The following is a 24,592-nucleotide window of genomic DNA, read 5'->3' on the forward strand; positions in this document are numbered from 1 at the left end:
AATGAATCAGCTTTCTCATCATTGATTTTAATTTTAATTTCATGTTTCCTCACCCCTCTGTTGCTCCATTAAGACTATACTTTTTTGAATTGTTCCAAAAAGCGTAGTGTGATTTTTTTTCTTCATTTTTACTGCTTAAACTCCACACATTTTAGAGCAGCAGTACAGTAGAGTCTCGCTATAGGCAATCGCTCTATAGTCCACAATTTATCGACCGTTGATTTCAAAACACTGATTTTAAGTTAGGTTATGTTTTTTAGTATGCGACATGCATAATTATTTTAATATTTTTGGCAAACTTTATTGAGTAGTTGTGATAATTGTGATCCACAATGAAGAGAGCAAGGACAAGTACCACAATTGCAAAGAAAGTGGAAGCCGTCGAGCAATTTCAATACTAAAAATCGTTGATAATTTTAAAAAATTACATGGACTATAGTGCGACCCAAGTGTCAAATTTGAAACCAAATATGGACTATAGCGAGACTCTACTGTATATATGAGCCGCTCAGAGTAAAAAGAAGCCATTTAAATGGGAAAATTCATAATAAAACGTATTATCCTCTAACTAAAACTTTTATCTATGGAATGGAATATGATAACATTTAGAGTTTTTTGTATATATTTTGAAAATAAGTAGTAAAAGTAATATTGCTTGCAACCCAAAAGCCCTAGTTTAAGAAAGAATTTCATTAAAAACTGATACTTAGTTTATACATAAAAGAATCCTTGAGAAATTTCTTTTTCATCCCACACCGATAAGAAATGAGAGAAGAGTGTAAATTAGAAGAAATCAAATGTTCATAAATTATTGGCTGAATCTCCTTGTGAGAAGTGAATTGGCAAAAAAAAAGAGAGCATAATGATAGGGAAGGAATTCAGAAATAGAAGTAAGAATTGAGTAACTTACCTTCATCAAGAATGACATGCGAAATAGACCAAGATTATGTGTATTGCGGAAGGATACTGTGGACGTGATGATGCCTTCTACGCAGTTTTCAAAATTTGTTCGGAATCTCTGAAACACCGGTGCCAAAATTACGATTTCCTCTCGTCGACACTTGCTCACAATCTCACCGATACACAAGACTATAAACTTGATTCCTGTCGCTCTTTTCATTCTCACTTTTGCCGTTCAAGTGAACGTTACACATCATCCTAAATGGCCACTGCCCGTACAATCCCATAGTCAATCAATGATTACGGTTAGTCCTCAATTTAACATCAGTGTTCAATGTGTCCAAATAAATGGTCAGTGGGAGTACCAATAATTCTGAAAGGGAAAAGCCGGTGAAGTGTTAAAGAGTAACAACTATTTATTTCCTATAGTGAGTTGATCCATATTGTGATAGCAATAAATTTGACGAATCATCTTTAATACCTCAAATGTGCATTCCTGTGGTACTTTTGTGGAATTAGTTGAGCAATCCATAGGGATCAGTATAGTGGATCCATCAAATTAAATTTCGAGATATTCCACGAGACATGGGTTTTATCCAATGAAAGCACGTGAGAATGAAAAAGGATATTAATGCTTTCACCCATTTCTCCCCTCTTTAGGACGAAATCATCTCACCGTAGAAACACATTTCAATGTCACTAATTACATAATTAAATTCATCTTCGTATTTTCCCACGGTTTTCAACACTCTAACTCGCCTTGAATGCTCAAACTTATGCTCAGAAGCCTTAGGAAGTAATAATAAATTACTTTCACGCACGAGTTAGAAATATGTTTTCTAAAATTATAAATTTAAACGATAAGATAATATCGCTCTAAATATAAAAATAAAATTAAGCAAACATTATTAGGATTACGTGTTGTTGCAAGTTTCACATCTACAAGGCATAATTTGGAAAGCTTTAAGCTTCTATTTGTAATAAAACATACTTCGAAAATACCTAACTCATTTATCATCACCATTACTATCATGATGCGTAAAAGTGGGAAAAGAAAGATTTAATTAACATCGGAAATATATCTGTTTGAGAAGGAATTTTCCCCTAAAGATAATCCTTATTAGAGAACTAATTCAAGGTCTTGTTAGAATTGGCAGTTATTTTGGTAAAAGTTATAAGTAAAATTTATATTGGGTAAGTATAGACAATTGTAATTAAAGCATAAATCATGAAATTTTATTGTAATATTTTAACAGTGAAATATTAGTGGTAAAAAAGAAATTAAGAACCATTTTGGCAATTTAAGCTTTAAGATTATACCTAGTGATTTCCAATCAACTTTGTTTTATTTCCTGGGCAAAATAGAATATTTGACAGATCAAAAAATGTTTATTCCTTTTCAAGTTTATTACTTTTAAAGATTTAATATTTAATTCTTTAATGATAGTCAAGAAAGTAATTGATACTGATAATTTTAATATAATTGGGACTAACTTTTTTTTTTTTTTAAAACATTCTAAGACGGGATAAACATTTTTGGTCAGTAAATTAGCAGATTTATTAATAAAAAAAAACTTTTTTTTCGAGGTTAAGCTAAAAAGTTATTATTAATCTCTTTAAATTAATTTGAAAATACCAAGATAGTCCATAAGTTGTTCATTTAACTTTTGCCAAAAATTTCATTATTTTTGATCATTTACAATTTATAATATCCGTCTATCCAAAATATTGATCAATCTTCTGTAGCCTAAATCATCCTAAGATTGTTAATGTACCTAAACTATTTGATTAAGTAATGGTGAGAAATTTGTAAATATTTCGGTGTAAAGTGATAAATGTTTCACTGACAGTAAAAGTGTGAAGATGCGTGAAAAAAATAGGAAAAAAATGTGGCAATATCGATATTATATATTTTTGCAAGGTCCCACACAACCTGAAAAATTTCTAATCGCCACATATTTTAATCAACATTCTCTATTCAACAATACAATTTTATCACACGCCATTCTCCTCTATCTTAGATGAAAACGTGCTTTCCAATACATTTTCCAAAATTGATATTATGGAAAATCTAAAAACTTTCGTAAATTTTTATAAAACCTTAAGATTAATTTTCCAAATTATTAAAATGAGCAATCAGTCCTTAGTCTTTTTTCTCCTTATTCATATCATTGAAAAGACATCTTATAAAGCTTTTTACACTTCTAATTATGTTTTTAATTTTCTAAAATATTTTAATCATAAAGTGTTATCTGATTGGCGGGAGCTTTGGAGCTTCAAGCTTTCTTCATAATGATGGAATAAGTTAACTAAAATATTTATTTAAGGAATTAAATATTTAATTGGAAAGCGAAAATGACTTCAAGTTTATTTACTAGGAAATATCTTATTAATATTCTATCCATTATTAAATTTATTATAAATATTTTTTGAAAGTCCTAAACGGTAAAAATGATAAAAATATAATGATGTCCCTTAATAAATTTTGAATTACCTTTCCATAATCTCTACTGGAGTATTTAATTTTTAAATGTGTGCTTCAAAAAGTCTTCCACCTCCCTGAAAAAAAAATTGTTCTTTCCTGAAAATTGTCCTTCTAGCTCATCATCACCATCGAATAGAGATTTATTCCCCAGAAAAGACTTCCAGTTGTGTAGAAATTGTCCCTGAAAGTGAAAAATTCACATTGAATAAGCTTCAAAAAGTTGCTAACCCTGTCAAAAAGTGATTTTCATCAGTGAGAAAGGACATTCTAATTGAGGATGGAAGAAAAAAGTTTTCAAGGGGGTGCGTTGGTAAAAGAGCTCCAAAATAAACATGTTCCCGCACATCAATTTCCAAAATAACACTGTTATGTGCTCCTCCTTTGTCACCCCCACTCTCAAGGCGAGAAGAAAACCCAAACTCGATGGGAAGACCATCATGATGGAGAGAAATGGGATGTGAAAAGTTGCACAATTGAATTTTTTGGAGGCAACAACATACCTTTGCCTCTCTCATCATTTACCAGGCAACATGGTCCACGCACTTCTTGCATGGGGAATGGAGACGGTAACACCAAAAGGGAAATGGGATAAACGATGAAGAAAAATTGTGTGAAAGAATGAATAACGAAAAGAGCAGCACGGAATTCCCCACAACTGTGTCCTTTTTAATGCTTTTCCCAATTACAATGAAATTTCTTTTTATATTTGTCAATCTCACTCACTGAAGCTCACATTATTAAATTGTTGAATTGTCGTATGTTAATATATTGAGTGTACGGATTCTATTTGCTTTCCTCTCTTAAGTTAAGCATAGGGAGAGTCCTTGGAGTCCTTGAATTTTAATCCCATTATTATTGCCATTCTCAAGAATGATTCCACTTTGGCCGCCCCCTTTTTTCCTACTTGGCGGATCCTTCTCAATATACCAACCCTCAATCTCTGGCTTTTTGTCACCCACTACCCAGCAATCATTTCTTTTTCTCATCCAAAAAGCAAAACTTCTTAAACTCAACCTTGTGTTCTTTATATCCAAAAATTACCATTGTCAATTGAAAATTAAATTTGCCACCAATTGAATTGTGAAACAGACAATACCATTTCATCATCACAGATTCACAGACAAAACATCCAAGGGTGGAGTGAAGAGTGGGTTGGGCAAGTGATAAAAAAGAAAAACCTTCTTCGTGGGAAATTGAATGAAGAGTAAAAGTGATGAAAAATTGTACAGACGGAAATATCACTTTCTGTGATGATGGCAATTGGTGGGACTTTACCCTCAACAATATCACAAATTACACCACGATTGAGTACCAAAATGATCCAGGATTTACCCTCAGATATGGCATTGCAGCTACAATTTTTCTCAGGTGAGTTATTTACTGTTTTGTCCTCGGAGGAAAAATACAGTTATTGTCTAAATATATCTAAAAAAAAAAAACTTTGAGAGCAAGTGAGATAAATCACTGAACCTGATAAACGAATCGTACTTAATATGGCTATAAATATAATTTTTGAAAAATAATAATAATTAATAAAAAAATTATAAGAAATTTATAAATTTTTGAACTTGGAATAAATGGTAATATTTCTAAAAGAATGTGATCTTATTCAAATTTTTTAATGGAAAATTTACTTGATAAGTAAATAAATAAAAAGGAAACATGTTTTTTGGCAATATTTAATTAGTTTATTTCATAAAAAGGATGGCAAAACGTCCCAGGCTTTGCGAAGTATCGAACTCATAACTTAGATGCTATACCGCAAAAGCAGTTTTGCATCATTAACCGTTTACCGGTTTTCAAATGATTTAAATCGATTTACAATAGACTCTCGCTAATTCGGCTCTTTTAAGATCGGGATACAGTAGACTCTCGCAAATTCGGCTCTTTTAAGATCGGGCTATTTTTTAATTCGGGCAGCGGTTACATTTGAAAAAAGTTTGTTGTCATTTTTCAAGTTTGATTATGATTGTCAAATGAATCAACTATGCTCAAATTTGGCATGGTTTGTCTTAGTTTTGATGTGATTTTGCATTATTGAGGGATTTTCATGCAATTTACGATGTATAGGGGAAAGTGACCATGCTTGATACGATCCAAGCTTGATAATAACTATTTTTTTCCTATGTTAATCAATAGTTATGACCCATCGCAATATATTTCAATAGCTGGTGCTAAGCCTCACATTTCCTAAAAAAAATTAGGATCCTAGCTCTTTTCCTAGTTTCAGGAAGCAAAAATCAAAAATAGGCCCAAAACTGTAATTTCGATACATGACATTTCATAAGTATTTCTTAATTAATGTCGCTGTTCACGAAAACTACTATCATAGGCACATAGAGGGGTCATCAGTACTAATATTTATGTAAAAATATTTTTACTTGGTGGACACTGTTTTTGTGGGTGGTAACAAATTCATAAATTCTACTTGTGTCCATCCTATACTTTAAGAAGGGTTCATGAATGATAATTTTAATGTGGCAACTATATCATTAGATGTGATTCTTTCATAATTACACATATTGCAATCCGCCAATTTTATCGACAATTGACATAATCTTCAACCCTGTTGCCTGAATTTTAAGGTTGCAGAATGACATTTTCATGGACTCAAAGTGAAAAAATGGTTTTCGCTAGCGCCCTAATGTCATAAAAACATGGCTTAGAAAAATTACATAAAAGTGATTTTAAAACTAATAACCAGTCTTACAAACGACTTAAGCAGATAGATTAGACTTCCGTCTAAATATTGATGTGCAATTTTTTGTATCCGGTGAATTTTTTGCAGTGAAAATGGGCCTCCGAATTGTCGAATCAATTATTATACAGGAAGGCCCCGGACCCAACTTGTATAAAAATCGCTACTGAATTTCCATTTTCTTCTTGAGGAAAATCTAAGGATTTCCAAGAACTATTTGAGGTTGGATTATGAACCTAATAAGTGAGACATTTTTTTGTCATAGTGGAAGAATCGCTTCGGTTTGTGTGTTAATCAGAAAATAATCACAAACCTTGGACATCATTTTACAGCATCAAGCATGGTCACTTTCCCCTATCAGTGTGTAAACTCAATATCTATATGCACATGAATAAAAAATCGTTGCATTTCAAAAAGTTTGTCGCCCGAATTTCTGTCTAATTCGGGTGACATTTCGGTCCCATATGCCCGAATTTGAGAGAGTCTACTGAACTTTTTAATTCGGGCGACAGTTAAATTCGAAAAAAATTTGTTGACATTTTCAGGTTTCGTTATGATTATCGGATGAAGCAATTATCCTTAAATTTGCCATGGTTTGTTTTAGTTATGATATTATATTTTACATTATTAAGGGGTTTTCATGAAACTTACAATAAATATGAGTATGTAAACTTAATGTGAGTGTGCAGATGAATAAAAAATCGTTGAATTTCAAATTCAAACAGTTTGATGCCCGAATTTCTCTCTAATTCGGGTGACATTTCGGTCCCAAATGCCCGAATTTGAGAGAGTCTACTGTATAAGTAACTTAAAATAGCTCACAAAATACTTTTAGGAGTTATACAATTGATTTTAGGACAAAAATTTATTTATCGGTACATGACCGGTTCACTACCGCTTTACAACCGATTTGAACTGATTTATAAATGATTCAAAATAATGCCCAAAATATCTCAAAATAGAGTTTGGGATAAAAATTATTTATCGGTTATGAACAGGTTCAAAATCGGTTGAAATAAGTTCCAACAAAAAAATATCATGAAGCATTTTCGATTAATCGAAAAAAAATCTTTTTTTTTGGGAGGGGAAGGTTTAGGGAAAAATGTCGATTTATGGGGGTGACTTCCAAAAGTTCGAAATCTTTATCTCTCACCCTTTATAGTTTATAGCTTATAGAGCTGGCGAAGTGTCGACAGGCAGACGGACGAACGGACAAAGACAAACAGTAAGACCAGTGAGACCTCAAAAAACTCGAAACTTCAGATTTCCAAAATTTTACCAAAATACGACCCCTCAGGGGGAATAAAGATACAAAGAATATACATAATTTAAACAGACGGCCGGACGGACGGCCAACCGGACCCGAAATTGTCGGCTTATGATTTTCAGCATCAGGGATGTTCAAAACATATACCCTGTGAATTTCTGCTCGATCGGAGCACTTTGAGAAAATCCGAGGATTACAAATCGAGGGATGTATACTGCTCTTCTCTGTGGAGTTCGAGCAGTAAAAGTCATTTAAAACTTATTATTTCAATGTTTCTTCAATTTTACAAAAATTGATTTTATTTTACCGATTTTACTAATTGATCCGGTCATAATGAATATTAAATTTTTGATCAAAGTTTCACATTTTTACTCCTCTTGCAAATAATTCATTTTACTTTTGTCCAAGCATAATTTTGTGCTGAGCGAGAAACGTATAGACTTGGTACTTTATTAAAAAAGTGCTAAACTCATGATAAATAAGTATCTCAACCTTACCCTTGCTTTTGATATAAATTAATCTTTTTTTTTTTGCTTTTTCTTCCATAACATAAAATGGGGCAAATTGGAATTACTAAAGCATCATAAATTATGCATTAATCGTTTAAATCTCAAATGATTTAAACACAAAAGATAATTAAATGAACACCCCTAATGCCTCATTTCATCTTAATTTCCAAATGAAACCTATTATCTTAATATTGATCCAAATAATGATGTTGAATTTTATGATTAAAAAATTAATACATTTTTTAAATTATGTACAGTACTAATTATGAATATGTTGTTTATTCGTTAATACCAGAGGCACAGCTTTAGTTACACGTATATCGTACCTCAAATAATGTAGTTAGTAGTCAGATATAGAAATATTTTATAACACCCCTATCAAGTTTTCTTATTTAGAAAATCTCTTAGTATAGGGTAAGTGTGCCAAATTTCGGCATAGTTGCATGCAAGCGTCAAAGTCTCAAGTTTGAAATGTAGTATTTTAAATTCAAATTGATTTTTTTTATACTTTCTTCTGAAAGAGTGTTGCTTGGAACCTTCCCAATCAACATTTTCTTTCCGATTGGAAAGCTGCCCAAATTTCGTCGACACAGTGTCGACAGATATTGGACAGATAATTTTCCAAGCGATTGGAAAAATTTCTGTCCAAATATTTTCCAATTGGACAGAAACTGGACAGATTTTCGAAATTTTTCTTTCGAAATAATCTCGACAGAATCTTTCGAAATTTTGTCGACAAAAATTGGACAAAATCCTGACCATGTTCGTTGTATTCTTCTTCTTCTTAAATTTTCTGTTCAGTTTCTGGGATTCTTGATGCAAGGTAGTTCTTGCCTTTGTTTCTCCCGCTGAGGATCCCACGAAAGATGCAAAAATGATGGAAGAGTCCCATGTAGCGTGCATCTTCCCATCTAGATCATCATAACGCTTGCCCTACGCCTCTTCAGAATCAATTTGAGTCATAATCCGCTCAATACCCCGCAGTTCGTGACATCGCATTTCCTTCATCATTGATAAAGTGATAAGTGCTCACTGGCCTTGATAAATTGGTTTAAATCGCTCTTAGTCTAGTTGGTGAAGCCCTTGAAGCCCTACGTCAGGAGAAATTCCTTCTCAACTATAGTTTTCCCTCAGTCAGTAGTTCAGCACCCTCAATGATCTCCTCAATCGACAATAATACTTAATTAATTACACGTAATAATTACTCCGGACTTTATTACGTTCATCGTGTAATTTATTAAATTAAATAAAAAAGTACTGTATCTGGCACTGGGGCTACGATCTGGTTAATTATATTGGAATATAATATTGATTACTATTTTATTAGATATGGCTACGATTATTTATCTAATATTAAAGTTTATTGAATTATTAAATTACCAATATTATTTTGAAGTCTCTTTTGGCCAATAAAAGGCTTTTTTGAATTTCAACATAATATATTTCACATAAAACTACCCTTTTTCAGCACTTTCATTATCTTATATCTTTTTGCACTACAACAATTTCAAAGAATCCGATAATGTTACGTATGCTGGTCTGATTTATTGTTAAAAAAAAAACGTATTTGTGCTAAGCGAGAAATAAATATAAAAAACAGAAAAAACGCAAATATTCATTCTCAATATTGAATTTTAGAAATAGATTATTTAAATATATTTTTATTTTTATATTTTTTGTAAATTCACTTTATTTCTATTTTTAATTAGAACTTTTCCATATCACTTTTCTTTGACAAATTTGTAAGAGAATATGTGATATGGAGATAAATATTGTTGCTAAATTGCTAAATGTTTGTAAAACCAGAAGACCGACGAAATAAAACAAAACGGGGCTATTATTACGTATCCGTAAACGTCCAGAATTCCCGCGAGGACTGTTATTTAGTCCGTGAGCGCCTGAAATACTCGTTAGAAAAAGAGAAAAGCATGTTGTCAGCCAGAAAACATCTAGAATACTCATGATATTAGGCGATATGGAAGCTGTTAATAAGTAAAGGCCCAGAGTATTAGCGAAAGAGGGCAAAATATGAAATGTTAGCCTGGAAACATCTAAAAAATCAATGCAATCGAACAAAACATAGACTGTGCATAAACATTCAGAATACCAGTAGAAAAGAGCAATGCGGGGACCATTAGTACGAATAAGCCTTCAAAATAATATCAAGATATGGGAAAACATGGATTATTAGCCGGAAAACACGTCTAGAATACTCGAGAGATAGAACAAAAGGGAAACTGTGAGTTTGTAAATGTCCAGAATTCTTACAAGATAGGGCAAAACGGAAACTGCCACTTAGTCCGTAAGCGTCTAAAACACCGACGTGTTAGGAAAAAATGGGAATTGTTAGTCCGAAAACGTGTAGAATACTCGTGATATTGGGAGCACTTCTCAATTAATGGTCTCTACCTAGAAAAATTTATGTCCAAATTGAAGAGTTTTCCTACGCAACCGTAGGATAGGGAATTTGCTTCAATATGAACATAAATTTCTATAGCGTGTAGTGGAGACCTTAAGAGTAGCGATCCTTCAATAAAAATATATTCTCAAAATATAAAACGTAACAGGGATGTTAGGCTAGAATGTCTCCAATATAAGACAAAACAGAGATTCATAAATGCACGGAATACAAGCAAGGTAGACCAAAACGAGTATTTTCAATAACTAAAGTCCAGAATACTCGTAAAATAGGACGAAACAGAGATTTTTGACCAATAAAGGTTCAGAATACTCGTCACATTGGACGATACGGGGACTTATAGTTCGTAAATTTCCATAACACTTGCGAAAATCTGCAAAACAAGGACTATAAGACTGTAATACCCGCGAATAAGGTCGAAACTAAGACTATTAGTGCACAAAACCACGAATTAAGGACAAAACTGCATCTTTTACTTCATAAACGTCCAGAATATGCATGATATAAAAAAATTGGGATTATTAGTCTGTAAAAGTCAAAATTATTTGCGATATAGGCAAAGTAAGTCTTGTTAGATATGAAATGTACAGAATACTCGCCAAAGAAGACAAAATAAGCACTGTTAGTCTGTAAATGACACTAGTAACATCGAAATAGCCGTACAAAATACAAAATTCTTCTGTAGAAAACTTTCACGATTCTGTGTAAAATTCTATACAGACCCCTGTATCTATAACCAAACAGTTTCTCATTCGTTCTACATAGCAAGTATTCTAGACGTTTTGCGTATCCTTGCATCTATGAACTAAAGATTTCCATTTGGATATAGTGGGTTTTGTACCCATTTCACTCTATCTTGTAAATATTTTGCGCATTTATCGACTAACAGTCAACGTTTTGTTCTATCTTATTGGTATTACGAGCGTTCATGAACTTAAGTTCCCGTTTCGTCTTATATCTCGGGTATTCTATAGATTTGATAGTCGATAATCCCTTTTTTGCCCTATCTCGCTGGTATTTCGGGCGCCTATGAACTAAGTTACGGTTTCACTTTATGCTGCAGATAATCTACACGCTTGAGCCTCAGTGGATCAGTTGGTAGAGTAGTGTCTCTATGACTGTGAGGTCATGGGTTCGAAACTCGGCAGCTGCAGATTTTTCAGCAGCCATATAGAATTAGTCCAGTGAATGGATGAAAAAGTAATGCATTGTCAATGAACCGCCTAAACAAGAGAGGCTGGTACAGAAACGAGTTCGGCATAAAGAGATCTGTCGATAAAAGTACACATTCACTGCAACTGAACTAGAAACGGCACTGTGTGTGTACCTAAAGCATACAGAAGCCGAGATATGGAGCTGGAGGACCGCTTTCGGGGTTAAGATAGAATGGAGTAATGGGGTGTGCATAATGGGCCCAAATAAGTGGCCCGGATGCGATAAAAGGTTTAAGTCGACCCATAGATAAATCCTAAATCTTAATCTTAGTCTACACGTTTTCCAGGCCAATCCCCGTTTTGCCCTACCTAATATGTATTTTGAGCGTTTATAAATAGTCCCCGTTTTCTTCTATGTCACGAGTATTCTACACAGTTTCAGTCTTAACAATCCTCGTTTTGCCTCATCTGGCGGAAATTGGGTTTTAATATGATGTAATTTGGATACACAAAATAATTGTAGATCTAAATAAAATAATTGTAAGGGCCAGCTTCATTGAGAAATAAGCGGAATACTCATATAACAATATAGACCCACAGCTTAATTAGCCCCATTCTGAACGCTTATAGACCCACAGTCCGTATATTGTTTTATAATTACCAATAATCCAGATTAATTGTCACCGCTTTGTCTTATATCGTAGGTATTCTATATGTTTGCCAGTTAACAATTACTGTTTTAACATATCTCACTATATTGGGTGTTTAAAGACTAACGAATACCGTTTCGTCTTTATATTAGATGAGATCATATATTCTGTCAGTAGAAGAGGTAAAAAGTTTGGAGTGGTATATCTCAGCTCCTGATGAACATAATTGGATGAGTGAACTATTGTTGGAAAGCTTGGTTCATTAGCTTTAAGAATCTGGTATATGTAATTGGCTATGGGTAAATCATGGTCATCCAGAACCATTTATGTCGAAGAAGACACTTTTTGCAGCGTCATTTTTGACCATCTACTGCTGGGACCAGGAGTGACCCACAATTCTCGCACTTGGACTGTTCGTTAGAGGAACTCAAAGGGTATAATTTGTAGAAGAAACTTTTTTTTTGGACATCTTACTTTTTTTTATTCATCGACTTTTGCAAGAATTTTAACATTTTACACGCATAGAAAAATATGACAGAAATCCTTCTATCTCATTTTCTGGACAAACTAATGAAGATATCGACTTGGAATGTTCTAAGTACTCCCCCATAAGTTGATCCAAGGAATCCAAATATCACATCAATTTCATCCCCACGTCTATCCTTCCCCTCCAGAAACCACTCTTTTAGGATTTCAGTAATTTTTTCTATGCGTGTAAAATGTTAAAATTCTTGCAAAAGTCGATGAATAAAAAAAAGTAAGATGTCAAAAAAAAAGTTTCTTCTACAAATTATACCCTTTGAGTTCCTCTAACGAACAGTCCAAGTGCGAGAATTGTGGGTCACTCCTGGTCCCAGCAGTAGATGGTCAAAAATGACGCTGCAAAAAGTGTCTTCTTCGACATAAATGGTTCTGGATGACCATGATTTACCCATAGCCAATTACATATACCAGATTCTGAAAGCTAATGAACCAAGCTTTCCAACAATAGTTCACTCATCCAATTATGTTCATCAGGAGCTGAGATATACCACTCCAAACTTTTTACCTCTTCTACTGACAGAATATATGATCTCATCTAATATTTAGAATTTTATGATCATTTTTCTGCCAACACTACATTAGTAGAATTTAGATTAGGTAAATTTATGTAAAAATTTGTGGACTTTCGGTAACGTCCAAGTTACAAATTATCTTATAAATTTAAATAAAAAAAAATAATTATGAAAAGTTCGTAAAAGAAAGCGAAAAATGTTACAAAAATGATTTATATAAAATATTGGATTAAGATATGATGAACAATTTTTTTTGTTTTTGAAATACAAATATTAAAATGAATATTTGCTTATTATTTAGTCTTAAGGAAAGAACTACAATATGAAACTAAAAATATTAAATTATTGAAATATTAGCCCTTTTACATATTTTACCCCAACCATACGCGATTATTATACCGTGTAAAAAATACGCATTCCGTATTTTTTCTGCAAATGGCGACATTTCAAGTAAATGAAATAAAGAGGAAAATTTAAACTATTTTTTCTCGTCTTCTGTCTGCTCCAAAATTTTATTTTATACTTTTTATGACTCAACAAAAAATATAGAATTTTTTGGATGGAATTGGAAAAATAATAAAAATAATTGAATTTTTCAAGTTGATTTTTACATAGAAATAATTATCGTTCGTGTGAGGCGTGAAACTATATGATTCCTCACACAATTCTCTATCGGAGAAGCAATGCTGCAATTTCTAATTAAATATAAAAGTCATTGTATTCCTGCGATAAAGGAATCATAATTTCCATTCATTTTGGGAGATGGAATTATTTATCGCTTGACGTGGTTGCCAGAGGAATATCTATTTTGTATGTGGAATATATTTTTCACAGCTGGCAACTCACTGTGGAATTTATTTTGACTTTTGTGGACTGGACAAATATTGGAAAATATTTGGGGAAAAAATTTCGAAATATTGTCGACAGTGATGTCGACGGTGTGTCGACAGATTATTCCCCATTCTCGACAATCTGCCCAGCGTGTGCCCAGTTTTCGCCCATTTCTTGACCTCGTTTTTCGACATTTTGTCCAATTTTTGACCAGAAATGTTTATTGGGTTGTATAGAGTTTATCGTCTTTATTTACTCTAAAATCATTCTTAATACATTTTAAAATGAACAAAAATATAGACATAGCTTTGGTGCCCTATTTCGGCCACCTTCATTCTCATAGTTCTTTGCCCTTCGGGAATTCTTCCAATATCTTTTTCACGTCATCTCGTATGTCGAAGCTACATTTTTTGTTATTCTTTTGAATTGTATAATCTCTAGAGTATGTAAAAATTAAAAATTCATGGAAATTTGAGAAACACAAAAGGTGGCCGGAATTGCAAGCTGGCCGGGATTTGGCACACTTACCCTAAATGGTATTTTTCCTGAAAATCCTAAAAACTAAAAACATGGATATATATAGATACCAAAATCATAATCAATAACAAATATGTTGCATAATTAAGGACAAATATGTTGCATAATTAAGGACAAATATGTTGCATAGTTAAGGATCAGTTATTTTATCATTGGGCACTTAATGGACCAAGTAATAATAGAGTACTCGCTTTATGATGCAAGTGCTCTTGGTTCGATTCCCCTTTAGGTCACAATTTTTCTGGTGTTAGAAGTGTTTGAATTGCATCCATTGAGCTTCATTACTGCACTTGATTCCACGGGGAATAAGACACTGACAACCCCGACTACCCTATCCCTGGTATAAGAAAAAACAGAAAAAATAATAATGGATGTCTAGAAATCCCGCTTACAGGAAGGGCTAGTTCATCCTTACAAGAAGGGCAAAATATTATTATTATTATTGTTTTATTCAACATATATATTCTTGAATTTTAAAATCATTCTCCACAAATAATACAGCAAAAGCTCAAATATTCATAGAACTGAACACCCCTCATGATATTTCAATGTCAATTTGTGAATATTCAACGACTAATGAGGGGTTTTATTGGGGAGTTAAAATTTCTTCCTCATCCTACAGCTTGGCCTATGGAATTGTTTTTGTATTGGGGGTCGTGGGCAATGTGGCAGTCGTTATGGTTGTCTTCAAGAGCACCGGCATGAGATCAGCTACCAATCAATTTATAGCGAATCTGGCGATAGCAGATCTACTTGTGAATTTCTTCTGTCTACCATTCACATTGGTTGGAAATGTTTTTCAAGGTAAGAAATCAACCTTCTCTCATGACCACGACCATTTTCCTCTTAACACCCACAAAATCATGGCATGTCTTCTTTTGATTCAGGGCGGATGCCCCGAAGCGGACAAAAGATACATTTGATGAAAAGTTTTGCCGCGTATTTGAGATGCTTTACATAAGATTTTTCTCTCCCTCTGTATCTCGTCTCATCAACTTGATATTATATATAGTGTAAGTTAGATGAATTTGAAATATTTTTGGAGGAGAGAAAATACCATGAGATTATATATAGAGAAATATGAAGAAGATTGAGGCGATTTTGCACCTCAAAATCCAAAGTTGAGGATCAAATTGTTGAGATTCAGGAGATTGTCGCTCAAAGAGGGACAAAGTGTGGAAATAATTAAGCCATGTTCTTCTTGTTATTGTTTCCCTTTCTGCCTTTCTAGCAAAACATTTTCTCATCCTTCCCCGACTAGCCTCCCGTTTGAATCAACAATTTTGCCACATTATACACACCCCTTTAAATCTGTTTTGCAATGCAAGCATTCCTTCGCTGCCTTTTCGTTTCCACGGAGACACTTGAATCAAATTACTAGGAAAATTATTTACATATTCTTAGATGTCCCAGGAACCGACCAAATTGAATTTCCAATCATCGTCCTTGCGATGGAGAATGCTACCAACAAACCGTTTAGTAACAATTTGCCTCAAGCTCCCATACATTTTTTTCTCATTTTTTACATTTCCGAAGATAAGATACATATTTAAGGATTATATACGATAAGCGAAAAATCTGAATGATGTAATTAAATATTTTAAAAAATGACTATGAGAAATTTAATTAAAGAAATATTGAGCTTGATTAAGAAACTAAAGAAGGAAATTAAAATTTATTTCACACACACTTAGGGTAAAGTGGTACAAGTTGGACAGTGGTACAAGTTGGACAATGGTACAATTTGGACAGGGCTTTTCGTCTTGATAAATTTAGTACTTCATTTTTATTTGTATATTTTTAATGCTTTAGTTTTATAATTTGGTTTCTTGTGCTTAGAAACAAATTTTGTACTGTATTTATCAAGAAAAAAGCCATGTCCAACTTGTACCGGCGAATTGTCCAACTTGTAACACTGATTCCAAATTATACACTTTACCCTACTATTTTATCCTCCGTATCAAAAAAATCGCATATTTGTGAAAAAATGAGATTTAAGAACAGTCAAGGATAAATGTTTTATACTGTAAATATCTTTTATATATACCTATAAACGCGAGTTTTTTTTACTATTAGAACATCTTACAGAAATTTCCACAAATATGTCCTTCAGAAAAATGTTTTATAAAAAAAAACGTATAATATAAATTTTATTTAATGTTAACTTATGTTATTTGAATGAATAACCCAAACGTGCGTGGTGAATATTGGATCAAGGCTCCTTGCTAAACCAGTACACTTTCGGTATCTTGGGAAATTCCTCAGATTTTTTTGGGAATTAGGGCAGAATCACATTGACAGTAAAATGCTTACCGTCATCGTCAAAGTCTCACCGTATTTCGTTAATTTACGTGTTTTTAATGCAATTCTTACGCAAATTCTCAATTACCGTATTACCTTTTCTCATACTCGATGGCACTAGGTGAAAATAATATAAGAAAATTGAAGAAATAAAGCGAAAATTCGATAAACGGTGAGCAAAAAAAACTGTCTGAAAAATTATACATAGGGGGAGGTGTGCCTACTTTGAGCTGTGGGGCTAGATTGTTACACGACTTTTTCGCCTATTTCTAAATGAAGCTAGGCCTTATAAATATATTATTTAAATCCGCAATTTTTTTGGCTATCTAAGTTACATAATGTTAAAACCCAGTTTACATTAGAAATATGCGAAAAAATCGTATAACAATGTAGCCCCGCAGCTCAAAGTAGCCCCACCTCCCCCTACAGCTTTTTTTTGCTCACCGTTTGTCGTATTTTCGCTTTATTTCTTCAATTTTCTTACATTATTTTCACCTAGTGCCACCGAGTATGAGAAAAGGTAATACGGTAATTGAGAATTTGTATAAGAATTGCAATGAAAATGCGTAAATTAACGAAATACGGTGAGCTTTCTACTGTCAATGTGATTCTTCCCTTACTCTTGGTAACACTTGATGACCTAAGAAATTTTCAGAAATTCTTGAAATTTTAAGGAACGCCTCTAACACAGGACCAGTCTCCGGAATTGCCGGTAAATCCGCAAAATCTCAGAGAAATCTCGAGAACACATACTACACATTTGTGTAAATTTTGCACGCAATAATTACACATTTTGTGTAAAATTACACTTTTTTAAATAAAATACGTAGCTTCTAAGAACAAGTATATAGTTTATTAAAAAGCGTTTTAACTAAGAAATTGTATAACTTTAATTTTCCAAATTTAACCCATCCACTTTTAATTTTATCCTAGACATAAGTAGGGGGAGGTGGTGTAGCTGTAGGGCTACAGTGATATACGATTTTTTCGCATATTTCTAAAGGACATTGAACTCACTGGATCCAGTGTTATCACACTAGGATTTTCACAATTTAATTTTAAATTCTATTGAGCCAATTGAGCATTATAAAATTTCTAGAATTTACTTGAAAATTCTCACAGCCAGGACATATTTTGCAAGAAATTTGCTCAATTTTAAATAGTGCCGCGAGATTTTTGATTGCGAATGACTCCGGAAATGTGTGATAGTACTTATTAAAATATCTTAGAAGAAGTCACTTATCTGTTATGCAAAAGAATCCCAAAAGCCAGAAGAAAGGGTTGTAGACAAAAGGGCTTATAAAGGTATTCTCATATAATCTTGTTGAAAATCTGTATGAAGTCATCCCAACTGCGATTTCTTGACACAACAATTTCCTTCGAATTGCTTTGAAGGAACTCAGCAAATTACTCCCGATACTGAAGCTTTACTCGCGTACAAGTTTATCACTAATCACTGCACTTATTTTATTTTTTTGACCACAAATATTAATTAATTACGAGTGAATAAATTTAATAAGAACAATTTGGTTCAAAAAGCTACTTTGTTTAACTGCAATAAAATTGAAATTAGTGAGAAATTTTAACATTTTAATTTGCTGAATTCAAATTTAATTGAGCAACCACATTTATGCTATTTTAGTATGTTTAAACATGTTTTTGGTGGGTCAGATATTAGTTTATGTCAATAAATGAGCGGAAATCTATCAATTCAAATGATTTTTAGTGCAAAATAACACATAGGAACAATTCATCTGAAAATTAAATTGAATTTACAAATTGAAAAAATCCTAGTGTGATGTGTGATAGCACGGTAACATAATGTAATTCAGCTATACAAAACAATTGTAAAATTAAATAAAATAATTGTAAGTCCCAGTTTCCTTTAGATATATTCGAAAAATTGTATGTAGCCCCTCGGGTTAAAATAGACCCACCTCCCCATATGTACATTTTAACTTTTTCTCAGATCCTGAAAAGAAAAAAATCTATAAATCTATGTAATTTATCTTAACTATACGAAAAGAGCATTCTTTATCGATTGTTTCGCAGAGTTCGCATAATTCCTGTGTAAGGTAAAGTGCCCTAAAGTCGAACGATTCCTTAACTCGTCCAGTGGAATTATTTATTAAATTTTTGAATGTTTTATGGTCAATTTCTAGAAATTTTCACTGATTTGTATTTAATTGATCTATTAATATTAGACCATAGGGAGAAGTGGAGCACCTTTGAATTTTGGACAGCTTTGAAATTGGGATATTTCTCCTGGTATTGAACCATATCATGATGTAATAGATTTTCAATCCGTTTGTGGAGCTAAATTATAAGGTCCAGTTTTTTTTCAAAAATAGGAGAAAAAGCTCTGATTTAAAGCTGCCCCAATTCAAATTTACCCTACTTCGCCCTATGATATCTAACATTAATAGGTCACAAATCAGTGAAAATTTCATAGAAATTTACCATAAAACATTCAAAAATCAAATTATTTGGTGAAACGTATTTTCATTTTTTAAAAAGAGCTCTACATAATTTTTAAAACTTATTTTTTTCTGTGTAAATTTATCAATTTCAGCTTGGATTTTGGGAGTTTTTGTCTGCAAAATTGTTTCATATTTGCAAGGAGTATCCGTATCAGCGTCCGTCAACACCTTGATGGCAATCTCTCTAGAGAGATGTGCAGCAATTTCCTTCCCACTCACAGGGACCATGTCCAAGCGACAGTATCGCTTCTCAGTGATTCTTATCTGGACAGTTGCCCTGACTATCAACATGCCACTGCTCTTTGTCTTCTCCACTGAGCCACTGGGCATCAAAGGAAGTGTTGCAGAAGTTTGTGTTGAACTCTGGCCATCTGAGGATGCAGATAATCTCTTCTTTGCCATTGCAAATCTCACCATTTGTTATCTCGGACCACTCACAGTCATCTCCATCTGCTACACTGTAATCTGGCGGAGTGTGGCCAATAGGAGTATTCCTGGCGAGAGACTCTGCAATCGCCAAATCTGTGTCGTCAACAGATCAAAGGTCAAGGTATTTCCTGTACCCCTACCATCTATAATCCCATAAGATCGTTCAAGTATATTTGGGATTTTTTTCATCAACAGGTCATCAAAATGGTCTTTGTAGTCATTGTTACATTCACCCTCTCCTGGCTTCCACTCTATGCGATCTTCTGTTTTGTTAAATTTTCCGGAAATCTCCTTAACGATAAGACAAGTGAGGATGGAATTCTATCACAAATATTGAATTTCATGGCAATTTTAATTTTTCTTCCAGCTCAAGACATCATCCATGTCATCTTCCCCATTGCACAATGGCTAGGAGCAGCTAATTCCTGTATTAATCCCATCCTGTATGCCTTCATGAATCGCAAGTTTCGTGTAGGCTTTAAGGTAGGATTCGATTAATGCAAAAAACACAAGGGGGAGATATTAGGGTAGGGAGTGGTGTACAGGTGAAAATTAAGTGCTTGGAAGTCTTTGGAAGTGGGAGTGTTCAAATATAAATTTTTTTGCCTAATTACGAATTTTTCAGACTACGTTAGTTGTAGTTGAGATTTTTAATTCGAGCGACAGTATAATTTGAAATGGAGCAAATACGCTCAAACTTATTATAGCTTAATTTGTGTCGTAATTTTTCCTAGGAAAATATTCAGTTATACAATAATTTTCCTTAATTTTTGCAGGAATTACAAATTCATGTAGTCGTAGTGGCTCGCAAATTATGACATAGCATTGCAGTTGACTTTCAATAAATTTGATGTAATTTTTTTTTTCTAATTTATCGTATTCGTGGGACTTTTTCGCGAATGTCGTTAAGCTGTCCCAAATAGCAATTTGGAGTAAGATTACCGTTGGATGTATGTATTCTGGATTCCAAAAACGGGTCCTATGACGGTCGTCAGAGAGTCGAATGACGGAAAGTGGGGAATAATATGACGGTAATTACGGAAGTCATTTGGCGTTATAATAACTCTGAAATTACCCGCCTACGACTAAAACATGACGCCGACTTCCAGTGTACTAATAAAAATTCTTCTCCTCACTGGATATATTTGAGGGGAAATTTCACTTGTCAAATGGCAAATAGAACTATTCAGAGCTATGAATTCGCAAAGTAATTGATATTTTCGCGTGTTTTCTCAACAATATAATAGTGTACAATAGGAGGAAAAGCTCCTTCAGTAGAGATGTGTGTTGTGATTCGAAAAAGTACAGTGCCGACAGAAGTTAAGTGAAAATTAGGCAATTTTTTGCATGATAAACACACAAACATTTTTTTTGCAAAATGAAATTTTGTGATTTAGGAGTTTCCTCCAGTCTCTGGAGTGTCCTGTGATTAAAATTTTGTGTCGAAAAGACCTATTTAGTGAAAATTTTAAAAGATTTTTTTGTGTTGTTGCCATCCAATGGGAAAATTTTCGACATGTCGGATGGCTCATTCAGCAATAGGCGAACGGCAAAAATCTTCGCAAATGTGTGTAGTGAATTAGGGAAAAATTAGAGAAATTTACATAGAACTAGAAAACGATGGAAAATGTGAAGAATTGTTGAGAAAATATTGTCTACAGTCGTAATGCAATACAAAGTTGTGAAGTGCACTTAACGTTTTCATTCAAAGTGTGTAGGGGAAAGTGACCATGCTTGATACTGTAAAATGATTTCCAAGGTTTGTGATTTTTTTCTGATTAACACACAAACCGAAGCGATTCTTCCACTATGACAAAAAAATGTCTCACTTATTAGGTTCATAATCCAACCTCAAATAGTTCTTGGAAATCCTTAGATTTTCCTCAAGAAGAAAATGGAAATTCAGTGGCGATTTTTATACAAGTTGGGTCCGGGGCCTTCCTGTATAATAATTGATTCGACAATTCGGAGGCCCATTTTCACTGCAAAAATTTCACCGGATACATAAAATTGCACATCAATATTTAGACGGAACTCTAATCTATCTGCTTAAGTCGTTTGTAAGACTGGTTATTAGTTTTAAAATCACTTTTATGTAATTTTTCTAAGCCATGTTTTTATGACATTAGGGCGCTAGCGAAAACCATTTTTTCACTTTGAGTCCACGAAAATGTCATTCCGCAACCTTAAAATTCAGGCAACAGGGTTGAAGATTATGTCAATTGTCGATAAAATTGGTGGATTGCAATATGTGTAATTATGAAATAATCACATCTAATGATATAGTTGCCACATTAAAATTATCATTCATGGACCCTTCTTAAAATATAGGATGGACACAAGTAGAATTTATGAATTTGTTACCACCCACAAAAACAGTGTCCACCAAGTAAAAATATTTTTACATAAATATTAGTACTGATGACCCCTCTACGTGCCTATGATAGTAGTTTTCATGAACAGCGACATTAATTAAGAAATTCTTATGAAATATCATTAATCGAAATTACAGTTTTGGGCCTATTTTTGATTTTTGCTTCCTGAAACTAGGAAAAAAGAGCTAGGATCCTAATTTTTTTAGGAAATGTGAGGCTTAGCACCAGCTATTGAAATATATTGCGATGAGTCATAACTATTGATTAACATAGGAAAAAAATAGTTATTATCAAGCTTGGATCGTATCAAGCATGGTCACTTTCCCCTACGTCGATTTCGTACCTATGCGCTAGAGAAGGACGTCCAATGCATTGTTTTTGGCGCGTCATTTTTTGTACGGAAAAATACCGTCATTTGGAGTCGCTTTTGTTGCTGCATGGTAGAGTAAATTTTAGAACCGTAAAATAACTGTTATATTACTAATTCAATGTTGAGTAATGCTGTGACCAAAATTCGACGCGAATATGACTAATTCTTAAGATTCCAATTTGGAGTAATTTTTTTGACCATTTATTAACCAGTCATTTTTGAGTCAGAGTAATTTTTTGCGGATTGGGTATCCCATAGGTTACCTCTACCATTTTTTGTTTACCTGTTTGCATTTACTGGAAAGGTTTTAGTGTGTTATATCTCTTCGATGCCAAAAGTATTCTTCAAAAAGTAGATTTGTGTTTTTGAGGACTATTACAAAATGAGGAACGAAAAGGTGCATTTGTAATATGTAATGCTAGACTAATTTTGGAAAGGTCTAAGTGATGTACTTCCATTAAAGAAACATTTTGGGGATGTATTTAGATTTCGTCCTTACTCTACTAAGGATTATCGAAAAGTGGCTTTGAAAATTTAGAAATAGGGATTTATTCTTTGAAATATCAATTTCATTTTAAAGGGTCTCTAATATTGATGCCAATATTGTGAGAATCCTAGTAGAAGATAATTTGTGGATAGCAATTGAAGAAACTGTTAAAATGTCGGAAAACAATAATTAGATCGTATTTCGCTATGTAGAAAGGCTTGGATGTGTTTAAAAGCTCGGTTCGTAGGTGCCACATTCTTTCACTCAAAGGAAAAAGCATAACTTTATGATTGTGGCCATTTTTCTCATGATATGTTGCGATAAAAAAAATCTTGTTTGCGGATCGATTGGCGACAGGTGATGAGAAATTTATCTAATACAACAATAGCGAAAAAGATCCTGGGAAAAATAGCCAAGCTTGTTGCAAAAGTTGATTAGCAATCATCTAAAATTTTTCCCAAGAGTGCAAAATGTTTTAATTTTAAATGATTTTGAAGCCAGAGAGAGAATCAAGCTCAATAAAATTTGAAGATACATCTGAAGTGCTGAATTAGTTGTTGCACTCGTACTTTTGAACTCTTACAGACTTTCCAGCATAGTTTTAATAATTACAAACGACAATACGTATTTTTCCAAAAGTAGCTTCACAGCTTCTTAGGAAAATTCAAAATATGTTGATACCCCTTCGAAAAAGGCAGATAATATTAAAATATTGAAAGTATGCAAGAATATCTGGCGCAAGAAATGCAAAATATAAGCAAAATTTTAAAAAAATATCTGTGTAAAAATAAATTTCTTGAGATTTTTTTTTAGAATTTCCTTAATTAGATTTTTCATCATAATAAATAAAGTATTCATTTCTAAGTATAAGAAGTGCATGAAGTGCAAGAAGTGCTGGAAGTATTGTATTATTATCGAGAGTGTTGCGAAGTTCTGGAAGTGCGAAGGTTTCTTCCATACAAATCGTGGAAGTGCCTGGAAGTGGTGTACACATTTTCACCCAAATATCTCCCCCTTGAAAAAAACACTTAAATTCCAAGAATATTTAGGAAATATTTTTCCTCCATAGGGCCTCATTGGAAAAACAACTACCTCATCCCATCTCTTTGACAACAATGTTGGATTTACCTTGAAAGAATTTAGCAGTCGTGGAAGTCGAAGATTTAGTTCCAGCATCAAAACTCATCATGGAATTATTAAGGCGGAGTCTTTTAGAATGTCTTTTCCGACCAATTCTACACATCTTACCGTCATTAATGACCAATTCCTTCCTCCCAAGAACTAATTGTTAAACTATTGACTAGGTATTTCTTTCAAAGTGTGACGTTTTATGGTAAAATTGTTAAATTTTTCTGGTAAATGTTATAGAAAAGAGATGAAATGTACCTGTTGTAAATCGTTGAATGTTTCCCTGGAGAGAACAATTTCAATTTTGACTACATTTTTTGACTCACACATTAAATATATTCTTGATAATCAGTGTAATTTGAAATTAAACCAAGAATTATTATACAGAAATTTGTTTTTTTTTATATTTTTTTTACAAAAGCCTTTGAGAACAGCATGGCCCTGTACGTTAGAAATTCAAATTTTGAATTTAAAGGGGGACTGTCCCAAAAAATATCCCAAAAATGTCACAAAATCC

The 24,592-nt window shown here is 33.2% G+C and overlaps 1 protein-coding gene across 6 annotated transcripts; it reads left to right on the plus strand.

The window, feature by feature from the left end:
* The first annotated feature begins 1,123 nt into the window (after positions 1-1,123).
* Positions 1,124-24,465, plus strand: LOC129808431 (neuropeptide SIFamide receptor-like). 6 transcript variants are annotated; one of them, XM_055858206.1, is made up of 7 exons: positions 1,124-1,328; positions 4,498-4,753; positions 15,128-15,309; positions 19,379-19,836; positions 19,911-20,022; positions 20,083-20,198; positions 24,017-24,465. In XM_055858206.1, exons 2-7 carry the CDS (start codon positions 4,599-4,601, stop codon positions 24,230-24,232), a joined length of 1,239 nt encoding a protein of 412 aa, XP_055714181.1. In that variant the 5' UTR covers positions 1,124-1,328; positions 4,498-4,598; the 3' UTR covers positions 24,233-24,465. The 6 variants fall into 6 exon arrangements, with proteins under 6 accessions (XP_055714181.1, XP_055714215.1, XP_055714188.1 ...); XM_055858240.1 differs by having other exon boundaries at positions 19,379-19,830; XM_055858213.1 differs by having other exon boundaries at positions 1,140-1,509.
* Positions 24,466-24,592: the final 127 nt, after the last annotated feature.

The sequence above is a fragment of the Phlebotomus papatasi genome, chromosome 1 (genome assembly GCF_024763615.1).
Source record: "Phlebotomus papatasi isolate M1 chromosome 1, Ppap_2.1, whole genome shotgun sequence".
In the NCBI taxonomy this organism is placed as follows: Eukaryota; Metazoa; Arthropoda; class Insecta; order Diptera; family Psychodidae; genus Phlebotomus; species Phlebotomus papatasi.